Below are 27,278 nucleotides of genomic sequence, written 5' to 3'. Positions count from 1 at the left end.
CATTTTCATCCCATTTGACTCAAACCAGTCCCAAACCCACCATAATTCACTCACAACAGCAACCAATCAAAGCTACAACCCCAACAACTATTTGGCACGCATCCCAATGCAAGCACAAATCCAATGCTAGACCTAGAAAGTTCGATTTTGTCTAGAAAAATCATTGCTCAATTAAACTTGTTAAAAAATTACACAATGTATCGCCATGGCTAGGAAGGAAGGATGAGCCGATACCCAGAATGATGGAGTCGCCTGCTTAAGAGGTGTGAGCAAAATATACTTTCAGCAGTCCCGCGACCAGCAACCAGAAAACACTCAAATCCCACATAGAACACTCCACAATCTGCAACTCATTCACCAACAGCACTGGGAATACAAGGACACAGCTAGGTACTATCTTGCAAGTACGAAACCGAGACTTAGCTAGGAAGCCATACTTCGAAGCTCAGATTTTCAGTCGCCAAACCGGCAACATAACGATGCCATTTTCATAGATAGTGCAAATGGGAGCCCAAGTCTCATATTTATAACTTCACTCCTCAAACCCAAATGCAATTCCTCCAAATTCAACGCCTTGCATTTGCATTTCATTCCACTACATGTGGACCCAAGTGTAGCGCCACTTTTCATAAGTCAAAACTCACGCCAAAAGGGAGAGGACCCATGTTAATCACTTGGCAAATAATGGAGATGCAATGTGAAATAATATTCCTATAAAATATTTCGACATCCCATAGCACACATGAATTTCGCCAAAAAACTTAGGATAAAATAGGCATTAATCCCAAATTTAATAAACCAGTAGCCAATAATCATATTAATTAAATATTAACCTTAGGATAAGGAATTAATATTTAATTATGTCGCAAATGACTCCCGTACTGATTATTATCACAACTAGGATGAAACTGAGCCCGGACGACCACAGAACTGTTGCAAAATCAGAACCCTGTCTACTGCCAAAAATAGAATTGTGCCACACTGCCACTTACTAAAAATAGTAAGTCAAGAACTAATGCTCAGAAAAGCATGATCTTCGCTTCCAGAGGCAAAGCACGGAGACCTCAGTAGAACAATAACACCAGAATGGCCATTCCCTGACTTACGAAAAATAGTAAGTCCTCGTTTCATCAATGTTGGACCCTCATTCTTCATTCCACCTAGCCTACGGGTCTCAGGAATAGGCTAATGGACCATTGGAAGGTCATCAATGAGAAGGGGACGTTACATGATATTTAATTATTAATAAAGTGAGCACTTTATTAGTAATTAATTATAATAAGGCATTTAATGTTATATAATAAAGTTATTAATATTTCATAAAGAAGGGGTCAATGCATCATTAAAAAGGGGCCAATTGATTATTTAAGTGAGGTGCCTAGGCCAAGGCGGTGAAATTAAGTTATCATGCCAACATTAAAGATGTTTAATGAGTTAAAATTGTGCTTTTTAGGAGAAATTCGACCGCCTTCATGGAGAATATATAAATTGCTTGGGAAATCGAACTAAGGCATTATTATTGTATTTTGTCTTCATGAATTTCTCTCTTCAAGCGAAAGCCAAGGTTTTCAGCATGCAAGCAGCCATTGGAGAACGGATAATCTTCAGTGTGCAACCATTTGAGGGAGTGAAATATCTTATGAATTTGGTGTATAGGAGGGCTTCACACAGGAGCTCTAATTGTGCTTCAAATCTGAAAGTAATTCATCAGATTTCAATGGTTTAGAAGAAGGGAAGGTTCTTAATAGATAATAGCATAAAGACGACCAAGATTGTGGTCATTGGCAGCTGCATTTTGGCTGTACAATCTTCTTTTGCCCAGCCGTACTACTTAGGGCTGGTGCGAATTTGCAATGGGAGGTGTGATTCTTCATTGAGTGGATCTCATAATTGTTGGACCGTGCTAATCAGGTCTGCCATTCATCTGCAATTCATATATGCACTTCATATCAGGTTCTAATGCATATTCCTTAGTGCATTGATCATATGTCTTCATTAGGGAATTGCTGCTGTAGATGTCTTTTTAATATCAGACCTAATATTGTAGTTGATTCATGGATGTAAACCTATAGACTTGGCAACTACATGTTCTATTGTATTTGGCGATTGCATATGATAAAGGAGGAATTAGTTGCAGGCCAATTATTTGATAATATGTCCATATTCAAGGTGATAGTAGTTTGCATGCCAAGTGTTTGTGAAAATGACAGTTGGCTGTAGGTGCACATTTACATGTAGAATTCCTTTTACATGCATTTGAAGAGACCAAAAGAAGTTGCATTTGCATCTAGTGCTTTGCTAGGACATTGTAGCGATAATTTACAAGCATTCGAACATCATTTGAAACCATTTCAAGCAAGCAAAATCAGTCTGAAACAAACGACAGCAAATTAGAGGTTTCATGACAAGTGTTCGACGATATTCCTTGAGCATTTAAATCAGAAATTTTCAATCAGATTTAGCAAGGGATATCTCATGTGTGCACATTGTAGTGTGAATGCAACATATGTTGTCATATCTTTAGTGTCATCAATTGTCATTTCAAAAAGAAAGTTATTTTGCCTAGTTTTGCCTTGGTCCTTCAGATGGCGCACTCCTCAAAAATGTCTTCATTTTCCTCTAATGCAACCACCTCTATTGTTCTTGTGTTAGTGTGAAAAGAAGTATTATCAATCTAGTTAGCTTTTAGCCTACTTAGTAGAGTCCTATTCAAATTACACTTAAGCTCACTTAGAGGTTATCTAGACTTTTGTCTCACCTCTTGTAGACTCACTTGTCCATAGAGTCCTACACTTGATTCATACTTGGAGAGCTAATCAGAGTTTCACTCCTACCTTCTCACCTCTTCTTTCTTACCTTTATAAACAAGGCTCATTTGTACATTTTACGAGTCATGAACACATGCTTATGATATTTCTCATCTTTCACATTGTTTATTTGTGAAGAGTTTTGAGTTTGCAAGCAAATCTTGACTGCTCAATTGTTACTCCTTCTACTTGAGCAATATCTTCATCAACAAAGATGATATCATTATGTTCTTCAATAGTCCAATCAACAAATGGATCGATTTTCACCTTTTTTGTTTGAAGACAAACGTTGTGCTAAATGAAGACAAGGTCATTGAAGCACTACCTAGTCAACATATTTCTCTTCTTTGTGTGAATGCTCTCAAATAGGCTCCAATTGCATTCACACCCAAAAACCATTACAAGGCTAGGATAAAACACAGATAGCTAGCCTCTAAAGACTCGATGTGACAACACCATAATTATCCCACCACATATTTATAAATAGAACATTCTAAAAGATGTAAGAATTATATAAAAAAGTTAGAACTTGTTTAAACTTTCAAGTTTCGAATTTCTACTTTCTAGTATCAAGCTAAAAATTGAAGGATTATTTTTTAACTTGACTGTAGGTTTTCCCTCCTTGAAATGGCTTAAGCTAAAAAACGAGCCTCCCCTCCGCACCCAAGTAAACCTCCAACTCATCAAGAATTTTATCTATAATCTCATCATTTGGTATCATCCAATCTATGCATGAAACAAAACCTACCTGTTGACGTGTATTTTGTACACAATCATACACAGAATAAAATACCCAAAGGCATCTTATCCTCTCTTGAATAAAGTCGCTAACTGCTGAAGATATTGCAAGAAGGATCAGTTAGGATGACTCCAATGTTCTTTTTAGTAGGGTCTCTACGTGTGGATAAGCTCCAGTGGTATGATGTGATTTGCTGGAATCACAAGGGGACTTACATTTAATGATTGAACTTCCGATCAGCTTTGAATATTGCTGGACACAGGATTTTCACTAGCTTAGATTTGAAAAAAATGGAAAAAGGATGAGGGCGAAGAGAAGATCTAATCCTAATACTAAGAATGTAGGAGCAATGATTTGATTTTTGATGAAACTCTAACTAGGTCTTGTTTTGACATCAATGGACCATCTCCACAAGGCTTGTGCGATCTTCTAAGGGAAGCTTTATGATGTTCAAATCATCACCGCAGGCATAGACACCATCAAGTTGATGCATATCAATGAAGAAGCGACAAATTGAAATTGAGCTTAAGCTGAATGATTCCAGTTGACTACACAAGGCAAGTCTGCAATCAACAAACTGCTAGTAGTATGGATATACGAATTCCACCATCAATCAATCACATTTCCTCCATTCATCTAATCATCTACCATCTAGGATTGAAGACTCAACAAGAAACCATGCAAATTGCAAGAAACGACACACTTCACCATTACTTCAATGAAAATGGAGTTTGTTTACAATCAATGGCAACAATTTCTTGCCTTGTCCTCCTATTCTACTCTAATTACTATTCTATCAACTTCTAACTACTCTCTATCTACTAACTGCTTTCTATTATTTACAACTCTCTCTAATAATCTTACAAAATGAAATGTTAGGGCTTATATAGTGCCCTCAATACAATTCGATGGCTTAGATCCATTCAAGATCAATGGCCAAGATTTTACAATGAAAACCCTAATTAGGGTTTGTTACAACCATTACATAACATTTAATGCTTGACCAATGATAAAATTGTATTGCTTGGACACATGTCCCCTCTAGAAAAATCGACCAATGGATAGTCGAGGTAGGTACATCGGAGTTTGTGCCACCTTCCATGAGTTAAGTACATTGAATCTGGACATGCTGAGGTGGACCTCACTGATTGGAGAAATGATGACTAGGACGCCACCTCATTTGACACTTGTAACTTGGTAGATATTCAACTTGATGTTATTGAGAAGCTTGCTTTAATTAATTCATCTGGAACTATTTACTTCTTCAACGAGCCCTTGTTCTAACTCCTTGTGTCCTTGATGTGCAGGATGATGATGTACCTCGCCTTGGAACGCTGGATTGAAAGAGGTCACCCCTGTCCTTGCTTGATCGTCCCGGCGAAGACCATCCTTGATCCGACTTGATTTTCCTTGATGAGATCTCCATTTGATGCCTACACAACATTTCAAAATTAGTAACATGATTTTGCAATGAATAGCATAGATTAAATTAATTTTAGGAAACCTCATGATAAGTCCTTGAATTATCATTTCCTAAAAAACGATTGGGCTACTGGAATTCAAAATTTAAGCTATGACGATCAACATTCAAAATCAAAACAATAAATCCATATCGCCATACCTCTCTTGAGAGCTAACACTAGAATGCAAAATGAGGAATTTGCCTAGGCAAAATTAACGTTAGAAGCCTTCAACGTGATCTTCAAGGATAAGGAACGTCCTCTTTATCAATTCGCCACCCTTGGGGATGTCTTTGACGTGGTCTTTGGCAAGTCCGCCTAACTTGAAACTCGAACTCCTTTGATAATGCTTGTGCCTTCCTATTGATAAGACTCGCACCTTGAACACAATTCGCACCTCCTCTTGAATGATAATTTCGCATTTCCTTTGTATACTCCAAATCGCATATGAAAAGATGATAAATGATGATGTGAAAATGAAATAAACTACTCCTCCTTTATAGGCGCTCACCTTCATATTGACCCTAGGCCGACTTTGGTGAATAAGGCAAATTTAAAATAAACTTAAAGGCCGACCCTTGTAAAATGAAACAAATTTTAAATCAAGCGCCCCATTTTTATTTATAATTAATTAATTTAATGCCTATAATTTTAAATAAACTCGATTTTTAAAAGGCAAAAATTAATTAATAAAAGCCCATGCACTAATTTTAAATGCTATTTTAATTGAATTTTTTTTTGATTTTGTCGATTTTAGCATTTAAAATAAATTCAAAAAAATGATTTAACGCCAAGAATTTTAAAAAAGGTGGAAAGATGCAAACCTAACGCTCTGGTCCCTGACTGAGGGACAGGAGCGAAATCTCAATTTGGTCTTGATTCTTGTGCTTTTGACGTTAAAACCTCCATCTCCACATTGAATTTGGCATTTTTGCTGGGAATTTCGAACTTGACTAACTTGATTTGGTGAATGAATGCCCTCTAAGGTGGATATCGCCCTGGTCCCTTGGTGAGGGACAGGAGCGAACTTCCATATCTAGCTCAAATTGGTAACATTTTGTCATTCACTTCTTTTGTGTCGCCTTCCAAATGACGTTTTAAACCTTTTGCAACTTTGCTTTGACATGATTTTCGAAGGAAAATGAATGATTTAGCTAATATCGCCCTGGTCCCTTGGTGAGGGACAGGAGCGATCTTGGTGTTTCTCCTTAATCTTGCTTGTTCAATCACCAATCTGCATTATATGGCAAGTAATGACGTTGTCCCTTCATTCCACTTTACTTCACTTGGCTTCTACGAGGCATATTTGATGTTTGGAGGATTATCGCCCTGGTCCCTTGGTGAGGGACAGGAGCGATCCTGAAGTTCTAGCCAAAATTTGCTATCTTCCAACCTTTGTTCTTTGTTCATTGCTTCCTAAATGATGTCCTTGATCTTGTGTATCCTTGCCTTGTCATGATCTTGAAGAAAAATGAATGATCTTGTGCAAATCGCCCTGGTCCCTGACTGAGGGATAGGAGCGATATAGGTCCCTTGGTTCAATTGATGACCCTTTGACGTTTGAAACCTTTACATATCGTTTTCTTAAGACACCTTTGATACTTTGCAACTTCGTATAATCCTGGCTTGGCATGATTTTTGCATGAATTGGCAATTATGGTGAATATCGCTCTGGTCCCTGCCTGAGGGACAGGAGCGAACTTCAATGTCCTGGGCTCATGCTTGCTTCCATCAACTTGTAATTACTTTCATAATGTAGAATGAGGTCCCTTTGATCCCCTTGGACACTTGATACTTGTTAAACCTTCAAAATCTAGGCCCTTATGAAAATTTCGCTCTGGTCCCTGACTGAGGGACAGGAGCGAACTTGGACGCTTGATGTAATTCTTTCAATATTGGCGACCTTTGATACTTCGTTCTTCATTGAGACGCTTCAAAACGTCCTTGCCACCTTTCACCTTGACTTGGAGTGGTTTTAAACTTGGAGGAAAGGCACATAACTAAGATATCGCCCTGGTCCCTGGCTGAGGGACAGGAGCGAATTTGTACTTGTAGGCTCCATCACATTTTGCCAACTTCAAAATTTATCTTCAACGGATTCGTAATGTATCTTTTCATTCATCCATGGCTTGGAATTCATTGTAACTTGGCAAGAAATTTGTCTAAGGTAAAAATCGCTCTGGTCCCTGACTGAGGGACAGGAGCGCCCAGGCTAATATAGGTCCCATTTGGTGTCTTGCAATCTTCAATTTTGTCTTCAACGAATCCGTAACACCGTCTTTGCTTGCCTCAAACCCTAAACTTGCTTGATCTTTGCCTAAAACATGCCTTATAAGGAATTTCGCTCTGGTCCCTGGGAGAGGGACGGGAGCCACAATGGATTTCGCCCTGGTCCCTGACTGAGGGACAGGAGCGATTTTTGCAATTTGGTCCACTTTCTTCATGTTTGTGCCTTCAAATTATATTCAATTGATGAAATGCACTTCCTTGGACCTCTTCAAATCGTCAAGTTGTTAAAATCCTGCAAGGACAAAGTAATATTTGATTTTGAGCTCCGGTCCTTCACTGAAGGACAGGAGCGATTTTGACTCCTGGGGCATTTCCGTGTTCCTGAAATTCTTCAATTTATATTCAACGGAAAGATCACGCCTTTCTTTACCATTTCTACTTGAAAAATCATCTTGATCCTGCAGAGACAGTAAGATTTTTGAAAACGAGCTCCGGTCCTTCACTGAGGGACAAGAGCGATTTTGCTCTTACAGGCCAAAATATCATGATTTCACAAGTTTAATCACTTCACAAGGCAAAAACAAATCATTCCTCATGCCCAGGATCAAATATCAAAAAACTCAAAATTTGGTCAAAAATTACTCAATTGAATAAAAATCACATTTTCATCATCAACACTTAGACAAATTAAGACTCTGCACTCAAAATTCCAATTGAAAATAGACCATTATGGCGAATACATTCCATTCAAAATTGCATCCTACAAAAGGAAGCTCAAAAAGCTCTCAAGACTGACTGGATTCTGGCCCTGAAAACGTCAAAATGAAAATAACCCTAAGGCTTGACCCTAATCCAGACAACTGACAAACTAAACCAAAACCCTAAAAAGCAAAGCGAAAACGAGCAAAACGAGCAAAAACATGGGTCCCCATTTGCAATGGGGCGATGTGTGAAAACGTCACAACACTACCATGATCTCCTAATCAACCCTAAATGTATTAACATAGTTAAATTTTAGGTTTAGGTAGTAACAAAGGCATGTATCAACTAGTAGAGTTAATTCATCCATCTATGCCAAACGATCCCATATTTTCTTTTGTCTCCACTATTGTAATGCAAAATGGACTCTTTAGCCCTATCCATGGCCCTATACAAGCAATGCAATGGCATGCCATCCCCATCCACCAGACATAAAACCTTGATCAAAGGTTTTATCACCTAAAAAATTGATAATAAATTTCTTAAATTATTTAAAAATAAACAAAAAAAGATTGAAAACAACAACATATAGACGATTTCCTATAAAATCTATGTTTGTCATCCTTACTTATCCTGAGCAACTCTACATTTTTTATTAACTTGTAAAAAAAAAGTTCTTGTGTCCTCCCCTGCAATTTTTTGGAATATGGACTCCATCCTAGCATTGCTCACAAACATTTGCTTGAAAGAAGAAACTGCAGCTACAATGCTTTGATAATAGGGAAAGTAGATGGCAAATAGTGTCACATCACACAAACTCATTTCCATAAATGTGATCTCTAATCAAAAAAAGGGCCCAACTATGATTGTAAATTAATTTGGCAATTTATCTAGCATCTTCAACCACAATTCTGACCCATCCAATCTTCCCAATGTCCTTTATAATCAGATCCAAGCAATGTACAACACAAGGACTCCGAAAAATAGTGAGACATTTATCCATAAAAATGTCTCCTTGTAGTTAAAAATGTCATTGCATTGCCCATGACAATTTGGACAATATTCTCAACTTCAACCTCCTATGGTACCCCCTTCAAAAAATTGCACAAAGTTTCAACATTTTCTACTTCATGTTAAGCATTTACATACTTCAAAACACCAATGGGCCACTCAAAGCCACTAAAAGGTTAAGGAGAATCTTATTTTGGCCATCTATCCATCCATCTAATAAGGTGTTGCAGCCCTTTCTCTACCAAACCTTCTTAAAATCATCAACCCCAAGCCATGTATTTTTTCACATCTTCCTCTAACAATGGCCCACTCAAACCCTTAGTTGTTGGAATCTTAAACCCTTTATCAACAACTTTCAATGCATTTATCAACCCTTGCTAATATGGGTTGTTGACCACATTGAAAGGAATATTATTATAGTACCTAAATTTTGCCATTGTCATCCTAGCCTCATGGCATTCCTCTTTATTCCAAGTAATACCTTCAAGCAAAGGTTGTTCTCGTAAAACATTGCAAAGAATAAAGAAACAAGGTGAAGAAGGCAAATGATTAGAACTCTCAAGAGTCTCACAAGTAGATTAGAACATTGTGCGGAATAAAGAAACAGGGTGAACAAGGTAGATAATTAGAACTCTCAAGAGTCTCACAAGTAGAGAAATGTGAATGACAAATGCATCAAGCAATAAAGGAAACTATAGATGAATCAGCATTCATCACTTCTACCATCATTTCCCTTGTCCTCTTCCTTTATTTTATATCAAAATTGGTAATTAGAGCATCCATTTCTCTCATAAACTCATCAAGAACCTTATCACACTCCATCACATCATCTCCAAGTGTCCGAGCAAGGTGGTACTTTAAACTATTGATTCCTCTTGTTACAAGAAGCTAGCAAAAATTAATACACACCTTGACCTTTGCATCACCCAATGTGCCATGCTTCCATGGTGGGCCTTTCCTACCATTGCATTGTATTTAACTTGCCATTGTTGACTTTAACATAGGGGCACAAATAAATAGGGTTTCAAAAAAAAGACAAACATTTATAAGATAAAATAGAATGAAAGAATATGTGGTAGGGTTAGGAAATGCAAGAAAACAAAATTTAAAAATGGGTAACATCATACCTGGCTTTTCAATATTAATTTTGAAATACAGATTTTTTTAGTTAATTTTGAGATCACTATTTACAATGAACACCACAGTGTGTTACTACATAATTCTACTTCAAAGATAAACTCAAAATCAATGACAATTTTAAAAACTTTAAATACAAAAATGTGGATTCAGCCTTCCAAATATTTAAAAAACTCAAACATTTTCTAATTAAATATTTTTGTGTTCTATAAAATTAACATTATAGGCCTGGTAATGGGCCTTCTCGGGTTGATCCGAATAGGGAAGATAGGTCTACACTGGAATGGAAGAATCCAAAGCAAAAGTGGACAAAAATAAATTTTGATGGAGCGTCGAAAGGCAATCCGGGCCATTCAGGTGCGGGCTACATTGCTCAGGATTGGAAGGGGATACCCTTGCCCTTGGGGCGAGATGGCTTCTGGAAGGTACAAACAATGAAGCAGAGGCTCAGGTGGCTTTATGGGGAGTACAGATGGCAAAGAAACTAAATGTCTCTAAACTGCACCTTGAAGGGGATTCAATGATCATTGTCAATGCAATTATTAAAGAAGTGCTTTCATGGAGGTTGGATAAATTTATAAAATTAATATTAGAAGAATTAAATGATTTTGAATGTTACCAAATTTCCCATACCCTGCCAGAAGGAAATCATGAAACGGACAACTTGTCCAAGGTAGGGGCATCATTTAATATTATGCAATGTAAGGAGATATGGGAAGATTTTCGAGCAAGTGAGCTGGTGTACGGGGAGGAAGGTACATCGGCAATCAAGGAAGAATGATGATTTTGAGTGGTCGAGGTTGGTGGTGAGAATTATAAGAGTACTGTGTGGATTTTTCCAATTTCAAAGCAAGGTGGTAAAGACTGAAAGAAGGGCTTTGTTGTGGTGGTGAACAAGTTTAGGCAGGAGATAATGGAGCTGAATTTTTATCTATCATCGGCAAAACAATAGCTTCCCTTTATGGGAAAGATTTTGAAGAAATGATTGAATGGAATTTTTAAGTTTGAGCAACCCATCTTCATTCAGATCTTGGATTTACTTCTTGGGGAGGAGTATATGCGGTCAGAAATCAAATTCCACACCAATGTGGATGTAGTTTCTATGGTTGCCACTTGGGGTTTAGAATTGGGTTCCAAGGAAGAGACTGAATGGGTGCTCCATGCATGTGTTCCGGAGGGATACCTGTTTGGGTTGAAGTCTTTGTAGGCAAAGGCAGTCCCTAGGAAGGGATCATGAAGGAGTTTGAGTCAAGGTATCTACACCAGAGAGGAAAATGAAGAGTTCAGGCCCTTCATTCTATGGAAGGATGGGATAGACAGAATGGAGCGGAGGGAGGAAACTTTAATTGGGCAGGAAGGGATCAAGGATTTTGTCCAATAAAAGGAGATAGAACGGTGGAGGCTGCAAGAGGAGAAGCAAAGTGGACAAGGGTTGCGCTTCGAGCCTAACGATTACTAGGAGAACAGCCCAAGGAAGCCATGAAGCAGGGGTCTGGGTCTTCAACGAAAGTGTGGGATGGTGCACAACTATGTTTGCCTTTTGCCCACTTTTCATATGTTTGTAAATTTGACATAAAAATTTATATCTGGGGGTAGATATAAGCTTTTTGTTTAATGAATTACAGTTGAAGACCAATTTTGTTTTATGGCCTCGGCCACAAGGGATAGTATTATGCAGTTACTTTTATGAACAATGTTTATGGCATTCGGGGATGGGAAGTGAATGGATGTAGTGGGAGGTCTCTGGTTTAGTCATGGTAGTTGCTGGACAGATATATTGTTTTAAGTACTATGTAAAACTTTACTTTTTGAAATATTGATAAAATCATAAATTACCAATCAAAAATAAAATTAACATTTTAAATTTTAATATGAAATAACAATTTTAAATTTTATAGTTTAAATAATATTTTGTATTAAAATTTAAAATAAATAAAAATAATGATTTATTTTTTAAATATATATTTGAGTTAAAGTATAAAAGAAAAAATTAAAATTAAAATTTATCTTGAAATAGAAACATAAATAAAAACAAAGAAAATATTTATATATGCATGCTTTTTAAAAAAAAAAAACAAAGAAAAACAAATAGGGTTTTGAAATAGAAACATAAATAAAAAGAAGAAAAACAAATAGGGTTTTGAAATAGAAACATAAATAAAAAGAAGAAAAACAAATAGGGTTTACAAAAACTTTAAGGCAAACATGTATAAGATAAAATAGAATGAAACAATATGTGGTAGGGTTAGAAAATGCAAGAAAACAAAATTTAAGAATGGGTAACATCATAACTAGTTTTTTAGTGTTAATTTTAAAATACAGAATTTTTCATTAATTTTGAGATAATTGTTTACAGTGAACATTGCATAGTGTGTTACTACATAATTCTACTTTAAAGTTAAACTCAAAATCAATGGCAATTTTAATAACTTAAATACAAAAAATTGTATTTGGACTTTCAAATATTTAAAAAATTCAAGCATCTTCTAATTAAATATTTTATGTTTTATAAATTCAACATTTTAAATTTTATAGTTTAAATATTATTTCATACTAAAATTTAAAATAACTACAAAAATTAGTTTTCAAGTTTTAAAGAAAAAAAAATTAAAATTTATCTTGAAATAGAAACACAAATAAAAAGAGAAAAAATACCTAATGTATGTATGGTTTTTAAAATATTAGAAAACATTTAAGTGGCACATGTATTGCAAAAGTCAACAGAATTGGATGAGAGTTCTGGAAAACAAATACTTGGACTCACCATGCGCCACTCATATTCTTACAATTAGAGACCCCACCAGAGGATCAGCATTTTGGAATTTCATCTATTCATGTAGGTCAATCATTTGCAACCGGTTATGTGACATGAAACATCAAGAATGGACAAAATGCAGCCTTCTGGTCAGATTCCTGGAACGGTCACAAAATCATTAACAACCTGTAGAACCTGGAGACATTGAAGCAACTCTTGATGGAGCAATGGGGTTCTAAAGTCGGAGATTATGTGCAACCCAATTGGAGTGGTGATATTTTCAACTATAGATGGCATTCTCTTTGAGATGTAGATGCTCCAGCTGACCAAAAGGAATATCTACAGTTACTCTTGGAAAATAGGACCATTTGGATCTCAGAAGATGAGGTGGTGTGGTGTGGCAAAAAAATCGGGGAATTCAAGAAGCCACTACTTGGAAGGAGAATTGGTCGATGCAGCTCATGTGGAGTTACATTAGCCTACCTAAGGTAAGAGTTTTTTCCTAGGCTGCTCGTCAAAACAAGATCCTAATTGGGGACAGGCTGCTCTTCAAAACAAGATCCTAATTGGGGACAGGTTCAAGAAGTTAGGATTTGCAAGATCAAACAGATGCATTATATGTAAATTGGAAGAAGAAACAGTTGATTATATCTTCCTACAATGTGACATGGTGGAATTTTGTTGGAAAAGCATAATGGACAGACTGAATTGGCAATCCCCTCTCCCCAACAACCTACAGGATCTATTCATCGTGTGGCCTAGACTCATTAAAGGCAGCTTTCAGTAGTATATGGATTTTGTTGGAAAAGCATAATGGACAGACTGAATTGGCAATCCCCTCTCCCCAACAACCTACAGGATCTATTCATCATGTGGCCTAGACTCATTAAAGGCAGCTTTCAGTAGTATATGGATTTCCTCGACATCCATCATCATATGGGAGATTTGGAAATAACACAACAGGAGATTATTCAAGAACAAGGAATCACCTAAGGAAGGACTTCTAAGTAAGATTGAGACAAGCATAACAAAAAATACAAATAACACTGCCAGAAATCAGAGTTTTAAGAAAAGCAAATATACTAATTGGGATTGATAAGTTAAAGAAGCATTGACAGGGACTAAGTAACCACCCCGTTTATGGAGTAAGGTAGGTTAATAAGGAAGGATATCAAACGGATGCCCCCCAATGATGGGTGGGTCAAGATAAACTTTGACAATCCTATCAGGGGCAATCTGAGTCTATTGAGTCCAGATACGTTATCAGAGACCATCAAGGCAAGATTTTGAGATTGTTGGGGAAGAAGTTAGGCAAAGCTACCGATAATGCAGCAGAGTTTCAAGCAGCCTTACTAGGAGTGAAGGCCAGAAAAAAATTGTGCCTTCAAAAAATCCACCTAGAGGGCGATTCGCAAATAGTCATCAATGCTATAAGGTTGGGTAATACTCCGAACTGGAAGTTGGATGGTTGGCTACAGCAGATCAAGGAAATCCTAGCATCATTCGAAAACTATGTTGTTTCCCATGTTTTCCAAGAGGGCAACAACGTGGCCAATAAGGTGACAAAGACCACGGTTGATATGACATCAATGGAGGTGGAGGTCACTTCACTCATTGAATGGCACGAGTTTTGTAGTCACACTGAGTGATAACATATCACTTCACACACCCGATACTGCTTGTCGAGGCAGATAACATTACATTGGAGGGGTTCAAGTAATGAATACGAGCATCAACTTACTTTGCAATCATGGCACCCAGGCTTTACAAGGTGAACAGTTAGGAGCGTCGCGATGTAATGAGCAGCATCTATCATGGATTCCAACATTTGCCTTAAGGCTAGCCAAATGACTTTCTATGAGGACATGTCGAAGCATAGGCTAATGGAGGTGTTTAAAACTCGAGTCAGGGTTATTCTACGTGCTATGAGAATGGTGCTCAGAGAAGAATATTTGGGTGGGAATAGGTGATACCAAGTTAACTCGAATATCACTTCAATGTTTCTTGCAATGCTGTTGGACGTCAATGAGTTAGAGTCCTTGGTGGAGGCCCTCATGGCCAAATTAATCTTTCGAAGTGAAGAGACAGTCTAAATAATTACTTGCAGAGAGCAATTCTTGGCCACGGCTCAGTCCTAGATGGAAAGATGTGGCCTAAGATGGATGAAGTTGATGATGATCCTTTGCAAGTTTAAGTTGTGTGGGGTGTGGGAATGACGATGGCAAAAAGGAGGAACTGGGTGCGGGTGGGAATAAATTTCCTTAAGGGCTCTGTGGAGGGCATGGCAGCGGGAGATGACAGATGGGCCTTCTCACTGGTGGAAGAGGAGGGAGATGTTGCACTAGAGGAGGACAAGGAAGGGTGAAATGGGTGGCAACAAACCCACAGGGAAGCCAAGACACTCCCAGACCCATACCAAAGCCAATTTCTGTGAACCCAAAAACATTGGCTGGAACAAGTGCCTTTGGTTCATTCTCTCATTCATACATGGTGAAAGATGAATAACAAACATTTTGATTTTAAAATTCAGAAAAATATAGAAGATGCACTAAAAGCACATGATGGAACAAATAGCCGTTGATGGACAAAATCTATGCTGAATACATATCTAGACAGTTTGAAATCAGTTTGCTCCCTAAAGGTGACTATAAACTCTTGAAAGCCAAGGAGATTACCAGAACCACGATGGTAGACAGGAATAACAACATGCTGTAAAGCTAAAATCAGTGCCCTCTCGTGATCCAAAACAGCCACCTCAAACCTTAAAACAACACAATAAATAAGTTAAATTTAAATCAATACTCAATTAAGGATTTCAATGTCCAAATAAATACACCAAATTTATTTCAGCTAGGCCATCTATTTCTAAATTAGTAATTCCCTCAATTATGTAGGGAAAATTGACAATGTAACAGCAAAAAGGAGCCATGCAGAAATGGATATTACCAGAGACGATCTGGCAGTAGGAGAGCTTGCACGGTAAGAGTGGCATTTGAACACGCAGTTACAACAAAGCAGACAACTGACCTGGGTAGCAAAATAAAAATACTCATCAGGGACATAATGTTATGGTACTGGTGGCCTGCATACATCGTAAAATCAAGGTCTGAACTAAAGAGCCTGATCGATGTTCATATTAATGTAGAGAAATGCCAAAGCAAGCAAGTTAATGAATCAAATGACATTTAAAATGTTGAAAAATGTACCTGGGGTCAGTTACATGCACCATGAAAGCTGTCACTGCTAAGTACCTCCAGTCATCTTGAGTCTCCTGATCAATGATAGGCTTCAACTTTTCTCCGCCACTTCCATCTTGTTCTGATGCATGCTCCATGAGAGCTTCTGGTATCACTATTCTAGGAATAGTACCATTTGTATGACTCTGCTTTTCTCCACCTCCCAGGTTCTTAGGAGGTTTGTGAAATCTTGGTTGCATGTATGTACTCAACCATTGGAAAGAAATTTTATGGTTTCTCTCTGATGAATATTTTTCAAAATTTGATGTGCATGCAGGGTCCAATTTATTAGATAGTTCGTTCTCATAGCCATCATCACTTTCATTTACCCATTTCAGCAACCAACTTGTTAAAACTTGCTTGGCTCCAACAGATAGCAACACCAATAAACTATCTTTGTTTTCCATGCTGCAACTATGACTATCTTGTATTCTATGACCATCCAATTCTAAAGGATAAATCTTTGAGACAATGGTAACTGATCTTACTGCTGATCCACCCACATGTTCCCCAAGCAATAAGGATAGGCTCAACTTGTCCATCTGCTTCGAGGAATACCTGAATAAAATTTACAATATCCAGAAGATTGTATGTGTCCAAATAAGGAAAGGATTGCCATAAAATACCAATCAAAACTACTCAATATTGCAGATGGAAGCCTCATTATCAACAAATATATGCAGACATAATATATTGCTGAAATCTCACATATCGATAGTTACATTCTATATAATATTTAGAGACCTTTCCTGAATGGCATTCCACTTATTTGAATGTGCTATTTAACATGGAAGATGTCCCAAGACAAAATAAGTCAACAGCATAAAACAATGAAGAGTTACCTTGTTATGCGTACAGTTCCATCTTCACTCCCTGTAGCAATCCAGCTCGTTTTGGGACAAGAAAGATTATTCTGACTACAAAACAAGCTAGACAGCATGGGAATAAAATGAACCGAATGAATCTCCCTCCCATGAAACTGTGTGTGTAAAGATTGAGGAGAAAGTTTTATTTGATCATTCGGAACCCAATTTCTGAGTACATAAATCGTGTGATCCTAAAACAATTCAGGAGGGTTATCAAGATTGGTAATCCATGAAACGTTACTCACAAGCATATGGGCAATATGAAAACAATTACACCTGCGGCAAAAAGGCCAGGTCAAGGCAAACCTTTAAATAGGCAAAACAATTCTGAATTTCTGGCATCACTCCAATGAAATATGAATGAGGCCTTCTCCAGCCCCCACAAGGAACTCGTAAAAGCTGCCATACCAATTAAATTAGTCTTTATTTCTCTTGAATGCTTAAGTATATATTGAGCACCATTCAAATCATTGCAATCTCTCAACACAACAAAGAAATGTATTTCGAGGTAAGTTTTTTCACTGCTAATATCATATGATTAATACTTCAACAATAAGATATCTAGGAAATAACAAAATTTCTATCAGAAAAAACATGCTTATAACAAATACCTCGGACTCATTTGTTATGTCCCATAAAAGAAAGTCTACAGATGTAAAACCTGCTGCAAAACTCCTTTGAATCCCATCTCCCATGACATTTATGTAATTAACAACACCTTCAACCATAGTAATTTCTGGTACATCTTTAATTCCAGTGAATATCAATTTATTTGAGTCTTGGGCAGTGTCATCATCAAATATATAGCTACAGATACATCCATCCTTGCCTGTCTGGGACATACAAGAGGATACATTGAAAGAGGGTAAGAGATGCATCAGTTCAGAATATGTGTCCAAATTACAATATCCTTCTTTGGTACTGTCATTCAGAACTGGGGCAGAAATGTTCTCAATGAGCATTCCAAAAATGAAAAATGCACTTGGCCTTACCGAACAAATATGGATTTGATTTCCATTTGATCTTGCAACTGAGATGCTAACCACACTAGATATGCCATGAGCTCCTTTAAATGAGCAATATGCTTGAAACGTTTCTCGCAAAATCGTGTCATTAAGATCAAGTGCAAGCAGTTTCGTGGACAACTTAAAAACAACAAGATTCCCTCGTTGATCACCACAAACAAGTAACTGCAGCACAATCAGTTGTTGAAAGCCAAAAATAATGAATCAGATTTCATTTTAGATGTAACCAATGTTTAATTATGTAATGTAGATATCTATATTCATTCTTACCTTAGTGTTTTAAATATATCTGACCATGTATGTAACCTAAAATTTACTAATTAAGATTATTGAAATAGATATAGTGACAGGAAAACCCAATGTGCTACAGTGAATTTTTAGGAAAGCTTCAGACTTGAGATAAGATTTTTAGGTATTTGTTGTTTCTCCATCGTCAGTGTATTCATCATCTCTAAGAGCAATGTGCACTCTGATCAGAAAACTAATCAGCAATAAACAATAAACAAACAGCAATTGGTTAAATTGTATTGTTGATGTAAGTGTAACTCACTCAAAGTTCATATTGAGTTGGAGAGCAACAAACAAGTGGAAAGCTAGAAAGAGAGAATGCAGCAACTTCTCATTGAAAAGAGCTATGTAGTATTTTACGAAAAAATATGAAGAATTCCAGTTGTAAGAATATATCTAAGAAGCTGAAAATGTAAGCACAGTAGAGCCACTATATAATACAAAGGCAGTAGAGTCCAACATAATAACCTTAACTAGTACCTCATTTTCAATATCTGCATCCATGCAAACAATACGTGCTGAGAAGTTTGAGACAAACTCGGCAATTAAAGATGCCTGGGCCTCCTCTGGAAGATTCCCTTCAACCATTTCACGTGATTGAATTAATTCTCTAGATGGGTGCCTCAACCTCCACAGTTTTATTCTTCCTTTGGGATCTGTTGTGAAAAGATGCCTACATAGTAAAGAGTCCAACATATCATCTCAATAATATTCTGTATTGTGACTAATTAAGAATCAAAACACACTAAGAAATAAAGTTTTACCTATTTCCCAAGGACTTACACCAGTAAATCCCTAGAAGTTGCCTTTGTCGTTCAGATGACCACACAAAAGTGCTTGAGACCTCGTGCTTAAGATTACTAGATATAACTTGGACAACAGTCACTCTTCCTTTACCATCACCTATTGCAACCCAATCTTCTTGAAATTCTGGGGATTTGGGGGACTTCAAGACAAGTAAATCCAAGCAAACAATGGGCACCTTATCATCACTCTTGACTATAGTAGTCCATTTTTCCTCCCCAGGCACAGTCAAGTCAATGCAATGTAGAAATCCCAGGTTGGTTGCAACATACAGACATCTTTCTTGAGCTAATTGTAAGCATCTCACATATTCACTCTTACTGCACCATCACAATACAGCATTTTTCAGAAATTTGACGAGGAAAATGAATAATTTCTCAGACAGCATAACCAAAATATTAAACAATCAATAAATGTAGCCTTAATAAGCCCAAAACCACACAGAAAAGAAAAAATTACGTGTTGTATTCAAGATAGGTCATTTTGCCAACTTTCCAAAACTATTTCTGTGTATGCTACTTTCACATTGCAAATTTGAACAAAAATATGAAAATGATTTGCTCATGATTGTTATGCCTACCAAAACTTTCCATAAAGAAAACCTAGTATTTTATAACCAAATAATATATATTTTGTAAAACTTAAAGATAAAATGCATATTCATAGCCATCACTTACAAGTCCATACACAAAAATTCAATTTCCCTTTACTACAAATTTATAAAATATATTTTTAAAACACATTACATGTGAATAGTTCAAGAGATAATGGTCTATTGTTGAGAGCATGTCACTCCTTTAGGACCAAATAGATTCAATTCACTTAAGTGAACAATGTAAGAGATTATATACCCTACCCAATAATTTAAAGGGATTTACAATTAGATAAACATTACAAATGAAACCATAATAAATCTGGAAGCAGAACGGTATGCGAAGAAAGTGCCTTAGCAAATGAGGATGGCAACTAGGGAGATGTAATGTCCCCTTCTCAGGCGTAATGTTTCAGTTGACCAATGGCCTATTTCGGAGACCCGTAGGCTACTCAATGGGTGAAATTAGGGTTTCCAATTTTGGAGGTTGTTGTTGCTCGTGAATTAGAGTTTGGATCGCGGATTCTTTCTGGGTTTTCAAAGGGCTTCGCAGTGGTATGTCCGGCTTTGTGTTCCGAGCACTTTTGGAATTTACTATTTTTAGTAAATTCTATTTCTGGCAGTGATCCTAATTATTTCGATACAGTTGGTTCTCTTCTTCAGTTGGTTCAGTTGGCTTCGTCACTTTTGGCCTTGGGATGTTTTTGGAGAGATAAGTTCATTTCATTTAAATAATGTTATGTTTTAATGTTATATTTTAAAGTTGACCCCTTGGCCTAGCTTCATCAATTCAAGTTGTTTTAAAAGGTGGTCTTCAAGGGTGGACGCATCATGGAAGGGATTTAATATTTCCTAAGGTCTAAAATCTTGCTTATGAAAAGGGGTGCCAACTTTATGAAGAGAAGTGAATTAAAATAAAGGTTAATTAAGCTTTTAAAAGTGGTGCCATTTCTTGGAGGAAAATTCAAATGTGAAATTAGGGCGCACTTTCTAGAAGCCTCTAGAGATCCCTTCTTAAGCTTATAAATGGAGGCCTCTTCCCTTCATTTGGCATCTTATGTCTATTGTAATGTTACTCTACTGGAATGGTATTGGGGTTGCTTCGAGGAATGAATGCCTCCTAGCCTTGGCATTGCTTCTTGCTTGAAAGATAGCAACTAGTGGTGATCTAGTGTAGTTGTGAGAGTTTGTAGTGGGGATTGCATTGTAGCTTGAGTTGTGCTTGAAGTTCAGTTATTTGCTGTTCATTTCATTTTCGAGAGTCGCAATTAGCAGGGCAGATTTGTAGTTTCACTCATATAATCCAAAATAAAAACATATTCATTCTGGGTATTGCATATTTCCTCTTGTTTTGGCTGGGTGCTCCTTTGTGCAAATTTGCAAATTCTAATATGAAGTGTTTTATTTTATAGAGAAGAATCGCCATTCTTGTCTGGCGTCATTGCTGGGAATTGCCTTGGGGTTCGTGTTAAATAATATGTTGGGTTAATGTCCGATTTCTTGGTATTGGTTGGGTCGCCTCCTTCATAGGAAGCCATTGCTTTTGGTTTTGGGTCATTCGGACTAGTATTGAGAGAGTAATGAGCATTTTAGTGATTCCAGGTGTTGCTGATTAAGCATTTCACGTGCAGGTCTGTCATAAATCAGAATATTAAGATTGATCATTGAGTAGAATTTCTTGGACTTATCATTTTTGTTAAGCCCGGGAGAGCCTTCTATATTGTTACAGCATTGTATAGTCTTAATCCTATGATCTTGGCAAGCATTTACTATCATATTGTAAGCTGAACAATAGTACTGGCAACATTTCTTCTCATTTTCATTTCATGCTTGTTATTTACATTTAATTCCATTTCTAAGTTCTTAGCATCTCCGCCATATGGTAGCTCCATTCCCACCCTGGGTTTGAAAGCACATGCTTGGTGTCGAGTTTTCCTTTCAGCAATTGTAATTGTAAAGATCCTCTGACCATATGTTAGTCCGTCTTGGGCACATTCTTGGTTAGAGTTGCTTTCAGCATGCACCAAGATCCTCTGACCATATGTTAGTCCATCTTGGGCACATTCTTGGTTAGAGTTACTTTCAGAATGCTTTAAGACCCTCTGACCATATGCTCACGCCTTGCTCAACTCGGGATCCTAGTGTACATTCTTGGTTAGAGTTGTATTCCTCATTGTTTTGGTTTAAGTGCTAACCCTAACGGATGTGTGTTGCATTACTCTTTGTAATTGAAAAATTGAAAATATTGGTCTAGGATATATCAGGAGATTAGCCATGAAACAACCTTGGATCTACTGAGATCTAATAATTTCTGGACTATTGACAAAGGAAACCTTCAAACTAAAAAACTCTGCATTTTTTTCACTTTGTTTTTGGACATAAAAATAAGATGTCTGTGTGGGAGATGATCAGCTTTGGTCCACTCATTCTATTGCCCTAAATCAAAAAAATTATACAAAAGAAGTCATTTTTGAACTAGATTTTTATTAACATTTACTTGAAAATTTTCCATGAAGCTTTTTTTTCAATTTTTCGCTCATATTTTGTCTCTTTTTGAACTGCTTGTTTCTTCTTTTTCTACAAACACAGCTTATATGAATTGGACAAATTTTAGTACTTGCTGGCCCATTGCTGTGCTTAGCATCTATCTCCTATGCTCAACACATGTAGGCATCCAAGCGACACAAACACAACCATAGAATTTAAAAATAAGACTTGGTTCTTTCAGATCTTCCACCAAGGAAGAAGACCATTGGTTGCAAATGGATATACATAGACAAGTACAAAGCCAATGGTAAATTTGACAAGTACAAAGCACGATGGGTGGCTAAAGGTTTCTCGCAGAGAGAAGGTATTGACTATGAGGAGACATTTGCTTCTAGAACAAAGATGAGCACCATCTGTCTAGTTCTAGCCATAGCAACATAGTTTGGTTGGGAAGTCCATCAAATAGGCATGAAGAGTGCCTTCCTCAATGGTGACTTGGAGGAAGAAGTGTACATGTCTCAGCCTCAAGGTTTTCAAGTTTCAAGAAAGGAGCATCAAGTATGCAAATCGATGAAATCTGTTTTTGGCTAGAAGCAAGAACCCATGGAATGGTACATACGGATTCAAAAAATCATCGATAATGAGATCATTATACTGGTCATTTACGTAGATGATATCATCATAAAAGGTAGTAAGGCAAATTTGAGTATAGTTTATGAAATGATAGACTTAGGCCTCCTACATTATTGCCTAGGTTGTATAGGTTCGGTAAACAAGTAGTGATATTTTTATTTCTCAATCTAAATATGCCAAGAGTTTGCTCAACGAGTTGAAAATGACAAATTGCAAAATCTTGTCTAAACCTATGGAGAAAGGGTTGGAGCTTTCAACCAAAACAGACTCAAAGGTAATCAATGAGTCAGCCAAGCAACTAGTGGGCAGTCTTATCTACCTTACAACCACTAGATCTGATTTGAACTTTGTTGTGAGTTACATTTCTCATTTCATTACTGCATCAAAGGCAGAATCAAAGGCAGAACATTGGGTTGCAACGAAGTGGGTACGAAAATATATGAACGGGACACTTGAATTTGGCATTTTGTATAGCAGAAGCAAAGATCCTGGGCTGGTTGGGTTCACAAATTCAAATTGGGCAAGTTATGTTGATGACAAGAAATCCACTTTTGTGTATGTTTTTGGCCTTAGTACGAGCGTAGTCACATAGACTAGTGAGAAGCAATAAGCAATAGCACTTTCCTCGATAGAAGCCAAGTATTAAAAAAATAGTAAAAGCCGCATGTGAGGCAGTATGGCTTTACAAGATGCTTCCAGACATGAAAATATCTCAAGCAGGGCCTTCCCCCTTGTTTTATGACAATCAATGGGTGCTAAAGTTTCCCAAGAATCCACTCTTCCACGAGCATGCCAAACATGCGGATCTTCATTGCCATTTTATATGGCAACGTGTAAAAGACGGATCAGTGATGTTGCGGTATTGTCCAACTAAACAGACTACAAACAATATTACCAAGTCCACAAGTCCTAACAAATTTGTAAAATTTCGGGATAAACCTCATGTTGTTAGTAAATTGACCATTAAGGGAGAGTATTAAAGTAATATTGTAATATTTTGTTTATAATGGTCAATTAATTCTTTATGAATATTCTTTTATCCTTTTAGTTAAGTTCTTATCCTCTGCTTTCTTAGTTGTTGATTGTATCCTTATCGGATAAATCTTAGTAAATATCAATTATCTTAGTAATCATTATGTGTTTATTACTTTTCGTAATAAAGACTAGAATGAAGATAATATAAATAACTAAAAGATATTGCTCGCAAGTTGACTAATTTACAATGTAAGCAAAGTCATAGAATCGATCAAGCCAAACTAGCTGAATGCAAATGAAATTGCACCAAATTCAAAATGGTAGACTACTTCACCCAATTCCAATACACATCTTAAAAAACAGAAAATGTACTAAAAACAAAGGATCCAACAAATAAACTAACTAGAATCTAGTACAATTAACTTCGATCCAACAGAGAACCATCCAAGATCTTTGAAATATCAAACATTGGCAATAAACCATCTAGTGATAACAATTTAGAAATATAAGCAATAATTACTCCAAATTCTATCTCAAACATTTGTATAACAATCTGAAATAGAAATTTTGTCAAACAACTGGCAAATAATCAACTGTAAATGTAAAATACTCGCAATTGAAAATTGATATGTTTTAGGGATGAATATGTGCCAAGGCTGAACCAAAATCAATAAAATTCTTCGTACTATCAACAAGAACGAGCATAACCAAACTAATATATTATCGTATGAAAACCTTCACACTGAACTTGTCCAAAATGCTGTTACATTCAAATACTAAAAATGATATCAATCAAGTTCAAATTCCAAAAATGATAGTAATAGAACATTGCAGCAGGTATCAAACTTGATCCAATTTTTTGTGATTCCTCCTAGCAGGTAAATCAGTTGATATGACTATAAATAAATACAATTCTCCATATTCGAATTTTCTTGCAGCAGCTTTACCTTGCACAGTGCCTCAAATGCAGCAATACTATAGCTGCCTTATAATAATATTTGCAGCAGCTTTGTTTTATTACACGAGGCTGTGATAGGCCAACCAAGACTGAATAATGGATCCCAATCAGTTGTGATCCTTTATGAATGAATTAATAAAGAATTTCTGACAATAAAATGACAACTCGCATACCCTGTCTCCGCCCTCCATACGCTCCTTTCTAACAAGTATAAAGACAAATTTCACGCTCATAAAGCATTAGGAAAGAATCCTTATTTCCCATCGCAAGCTTTTAATGAGTCCTTGATGTCAATTAACATGGCAATCCAACATAGAGATCAATCAATAGCAAAAAATACAATAAAATTTATGGATGCCCAAAATGATGTATGGCAACCCCATATCTCCTTAAAAAAACCACAAACTCTACTAAAACTTCTGATGCCACCTTACTAAGTAATATGTTCAGCAAGAAATGGGCAACCAAACTTTTTTAATACACTATGATCCAATCTTTTACATAACATTGACCCTCACTGATGATCCAGACTTGTACCAATCTTTTACATAACCTTGACCTTAAGTGATGATCCAACCTATGTAAAAGACGTACAACCAACAAGGTAATAACTCTACGACACCTAAATAAAGATCAGTGCTTATGGCCTGCACTGTGTACGTCCTGCATAGGTATTAGGCTCATAGAAAGCTGAGAAATATGAATTATTATAATATAACCATCAAAATCTCAAACTGGAAACCATAATTTGGAATCAACCAAAAACCACACTCAAAACTAGATACCAAAACCGAAAATCACAAACCCCAATAACACTGAAAATTGTGAACTTGGAAATCAATGAATCATTGTCTAAAGAAGCACATGGTCAATTCCTATATGGAACTGCACTGAAAACCAAGAGGGTTCTCATCCTTAAAACTTACAAATTGATAGGGTTTTCGTCTTCAAGAAGATAAGATGCACGTTCATTCATGAAAAATGAAATTGTTTCAAACCACATGAAGACTCTTTTCAAAAACATTCCTCCTATATATTACTTTATTTTGACAGAATAAAATAATATTATTTTCTTTTTGATAATTATCTCCTCAAAATAGTAAAAATATAATAAATTGTCCCTTTTGCACACCTGGAGTCTAGCGACACTATATTTGATCACTTATAACGACATTTTTAGATAACTAATATAGGTTGTCTTTTAATATCAAGTTACCTTTCAACAATAGAATTAATTATTTAATTATTTCCATAATTTTGAAAAAGGTGACATGACAGATATTTATAAACATATCGAAATTTCCACTAGTTGATAATACAAAGATTTGTCATACTTGCAGGTCCATACCTATCTATTTTTGTTTTAGAAAACAGTAATGTCATACATCTTATCTGGATAGAAATAGTGTGGATTGAATTGGTGCATTTCAACATGCATTCTCAAAGATTTTTCAATTGCTCTCCTTCCAAGTGTTCCATATAACTATGCCAGGAGTTGGTGCATTATTTTTGTACCTTCACATTCACTTTCAGAATAGTCCAACCCTTCAACATTTGTACCAATGAATGATTCTTTGCAGGATCACAGTTGAAATTTCCTGCTTGTGCATTCCATATGGTAGTAGCATAAGAACATTGCACAAACAAATGAGCAATTGATTATTTGTCTTTGAGGCAATTAGGAAAGCTTGTTGGCCAAATCCACCCATTTTTTTCATCAAATCAGATGCTAGAATTCTGCATTGTAGTGCCATTCATTGAAAGTATTTGATCTTAGGCCATGTGTACAGGAGCCAAAACATCCTACATTGTTTGTTGGGAGGAGTGTTCTTATTACAAGGGAAATAAGTTAAGGCTGTCATACATTCTCCTAAACTGGTAATCTGGTAGAGTTTCACATTACTTTCTCATTCTTGCTGGTAAATACCATGTACTGTGTAGCCAACTTCTCAGACAACTAATGGTATTGTGTGTAGATATTGACAGTTGTAGTGTTGAAGCAGCACAATATTCCAATGCTTCCCTCCCCCCTCTCATGTGGTTAATAGATATTGTTCACATCCATGAACATCCCTTTGCATTGCAGTTTGTAGTTCTTGAAGTCTGGTGTAGCCCAAAAATTTTCTCCATCCCTTCTACCAATCTTCCAAGTGGTACCTTGTTGCAAAGTTGTTGCTCCTGATTTCATGTATTTTGAAATTTTCTATAGAGGGGCAGATAGGCTTCTAGTTGATAAGCACAAAGTTATCATTAGGAATGAAGAAACAATTGTCATTGTTTTCCAAGGTGAGTTGTCGTTTTGCAGGAACTTCCATGGTAAGCTTATTAAAACAACCTAATCGAACTTTAAGATGCCTTTTTATTCAAACCTCTATTCAATGTCAAGTCTCAAATGAGCATTTGAATGCATCCTCTAGTCTATGCCAAATAAATTTTCTCTGAATTTCCACTAGTACTCATTCAACCAAGCTCAAAAGGGCAGGAGTGCAAGAAGATAAACAGGTATATGTTGTAGGACAACTCTTCTCAGTTAGGCTTTTTCTGCAAAAGAAACCCTTTGTTGGTCAAAAGTGCAAG

General features: G+C 36.6%; 1 protein-coding gene across 26 annotated transcripts in view; it reads right to left on the bottom strand.

Moving 5' to 3' along the window:
- LOC131039677 (uncharacterized) overlaps positions 1-27,278 on the bottom strand; it is a 163,715-nt gene that overhangs the window by 43,883 nt on the left and 92,554 nt on the right. For all 26 annotated transcript variants that reach the window (XR_009372309.1, XR_009372310.1, XR_009372308.1 and 23 more), the window contains exons 9-17: positions 19,017-19,376; positions 18,733-18,925; positions 17,932-18,129; positions 17,551-17,772; positions 17,246-17,338; positions 16,916-17,130; positions 16,044-16,631; positions 15,784-15,864; positions 15,513-15,598 (exon numbers count right to left, since the gene is read on the bottom strand). Coding sequence is in view for 3 of the 26 variants with exons in the window: in XM_057972471.2 (XP_057828454.2) it covers positions 15,513-15,598; positions 15,784-15,864; positions 16,044-16,631; positions 16,916-17,130; positions 17,246-17,338; positions 17,551-17,772; positions 17,932-18,129; positions 18,733-18,925; positions 19,017-19,376 (2,036 nt within the window). In the remaining 23 variants the exon portion in view is untranslated. The remainder of the gene's footprint in view (positions 1-15,512; positions 15,599-15,783; positions 15,865-16,043; positions 16,632-16,915; positions 17,131-17,245; positions 17,339-17,550; positions 17,773-17,931; positions 18,130-18,732; positions 18,926-19,016; positions 19,377-27,278) is intronic.

The sequence above is a fragment of the Cryptomeria japonica genome, chromosome 4, assembly GCF_030272615.1.
Source record: "Cryptomeria japonica chromosome 4, Sugi_1.0, whole genome shotgun sequence".
NCBI lineage: Eukaryota > Viridiplantae > Streptophyta > Pinopsida > Cupressales > Cupressaceae > Cryptomeria > Cryptomeria japonica.
The sequence above is the reverse complement of the archived record's forward strand: the minus strand, read 5'-3'. Positions and strand labels throughout refer to the sequence as shown.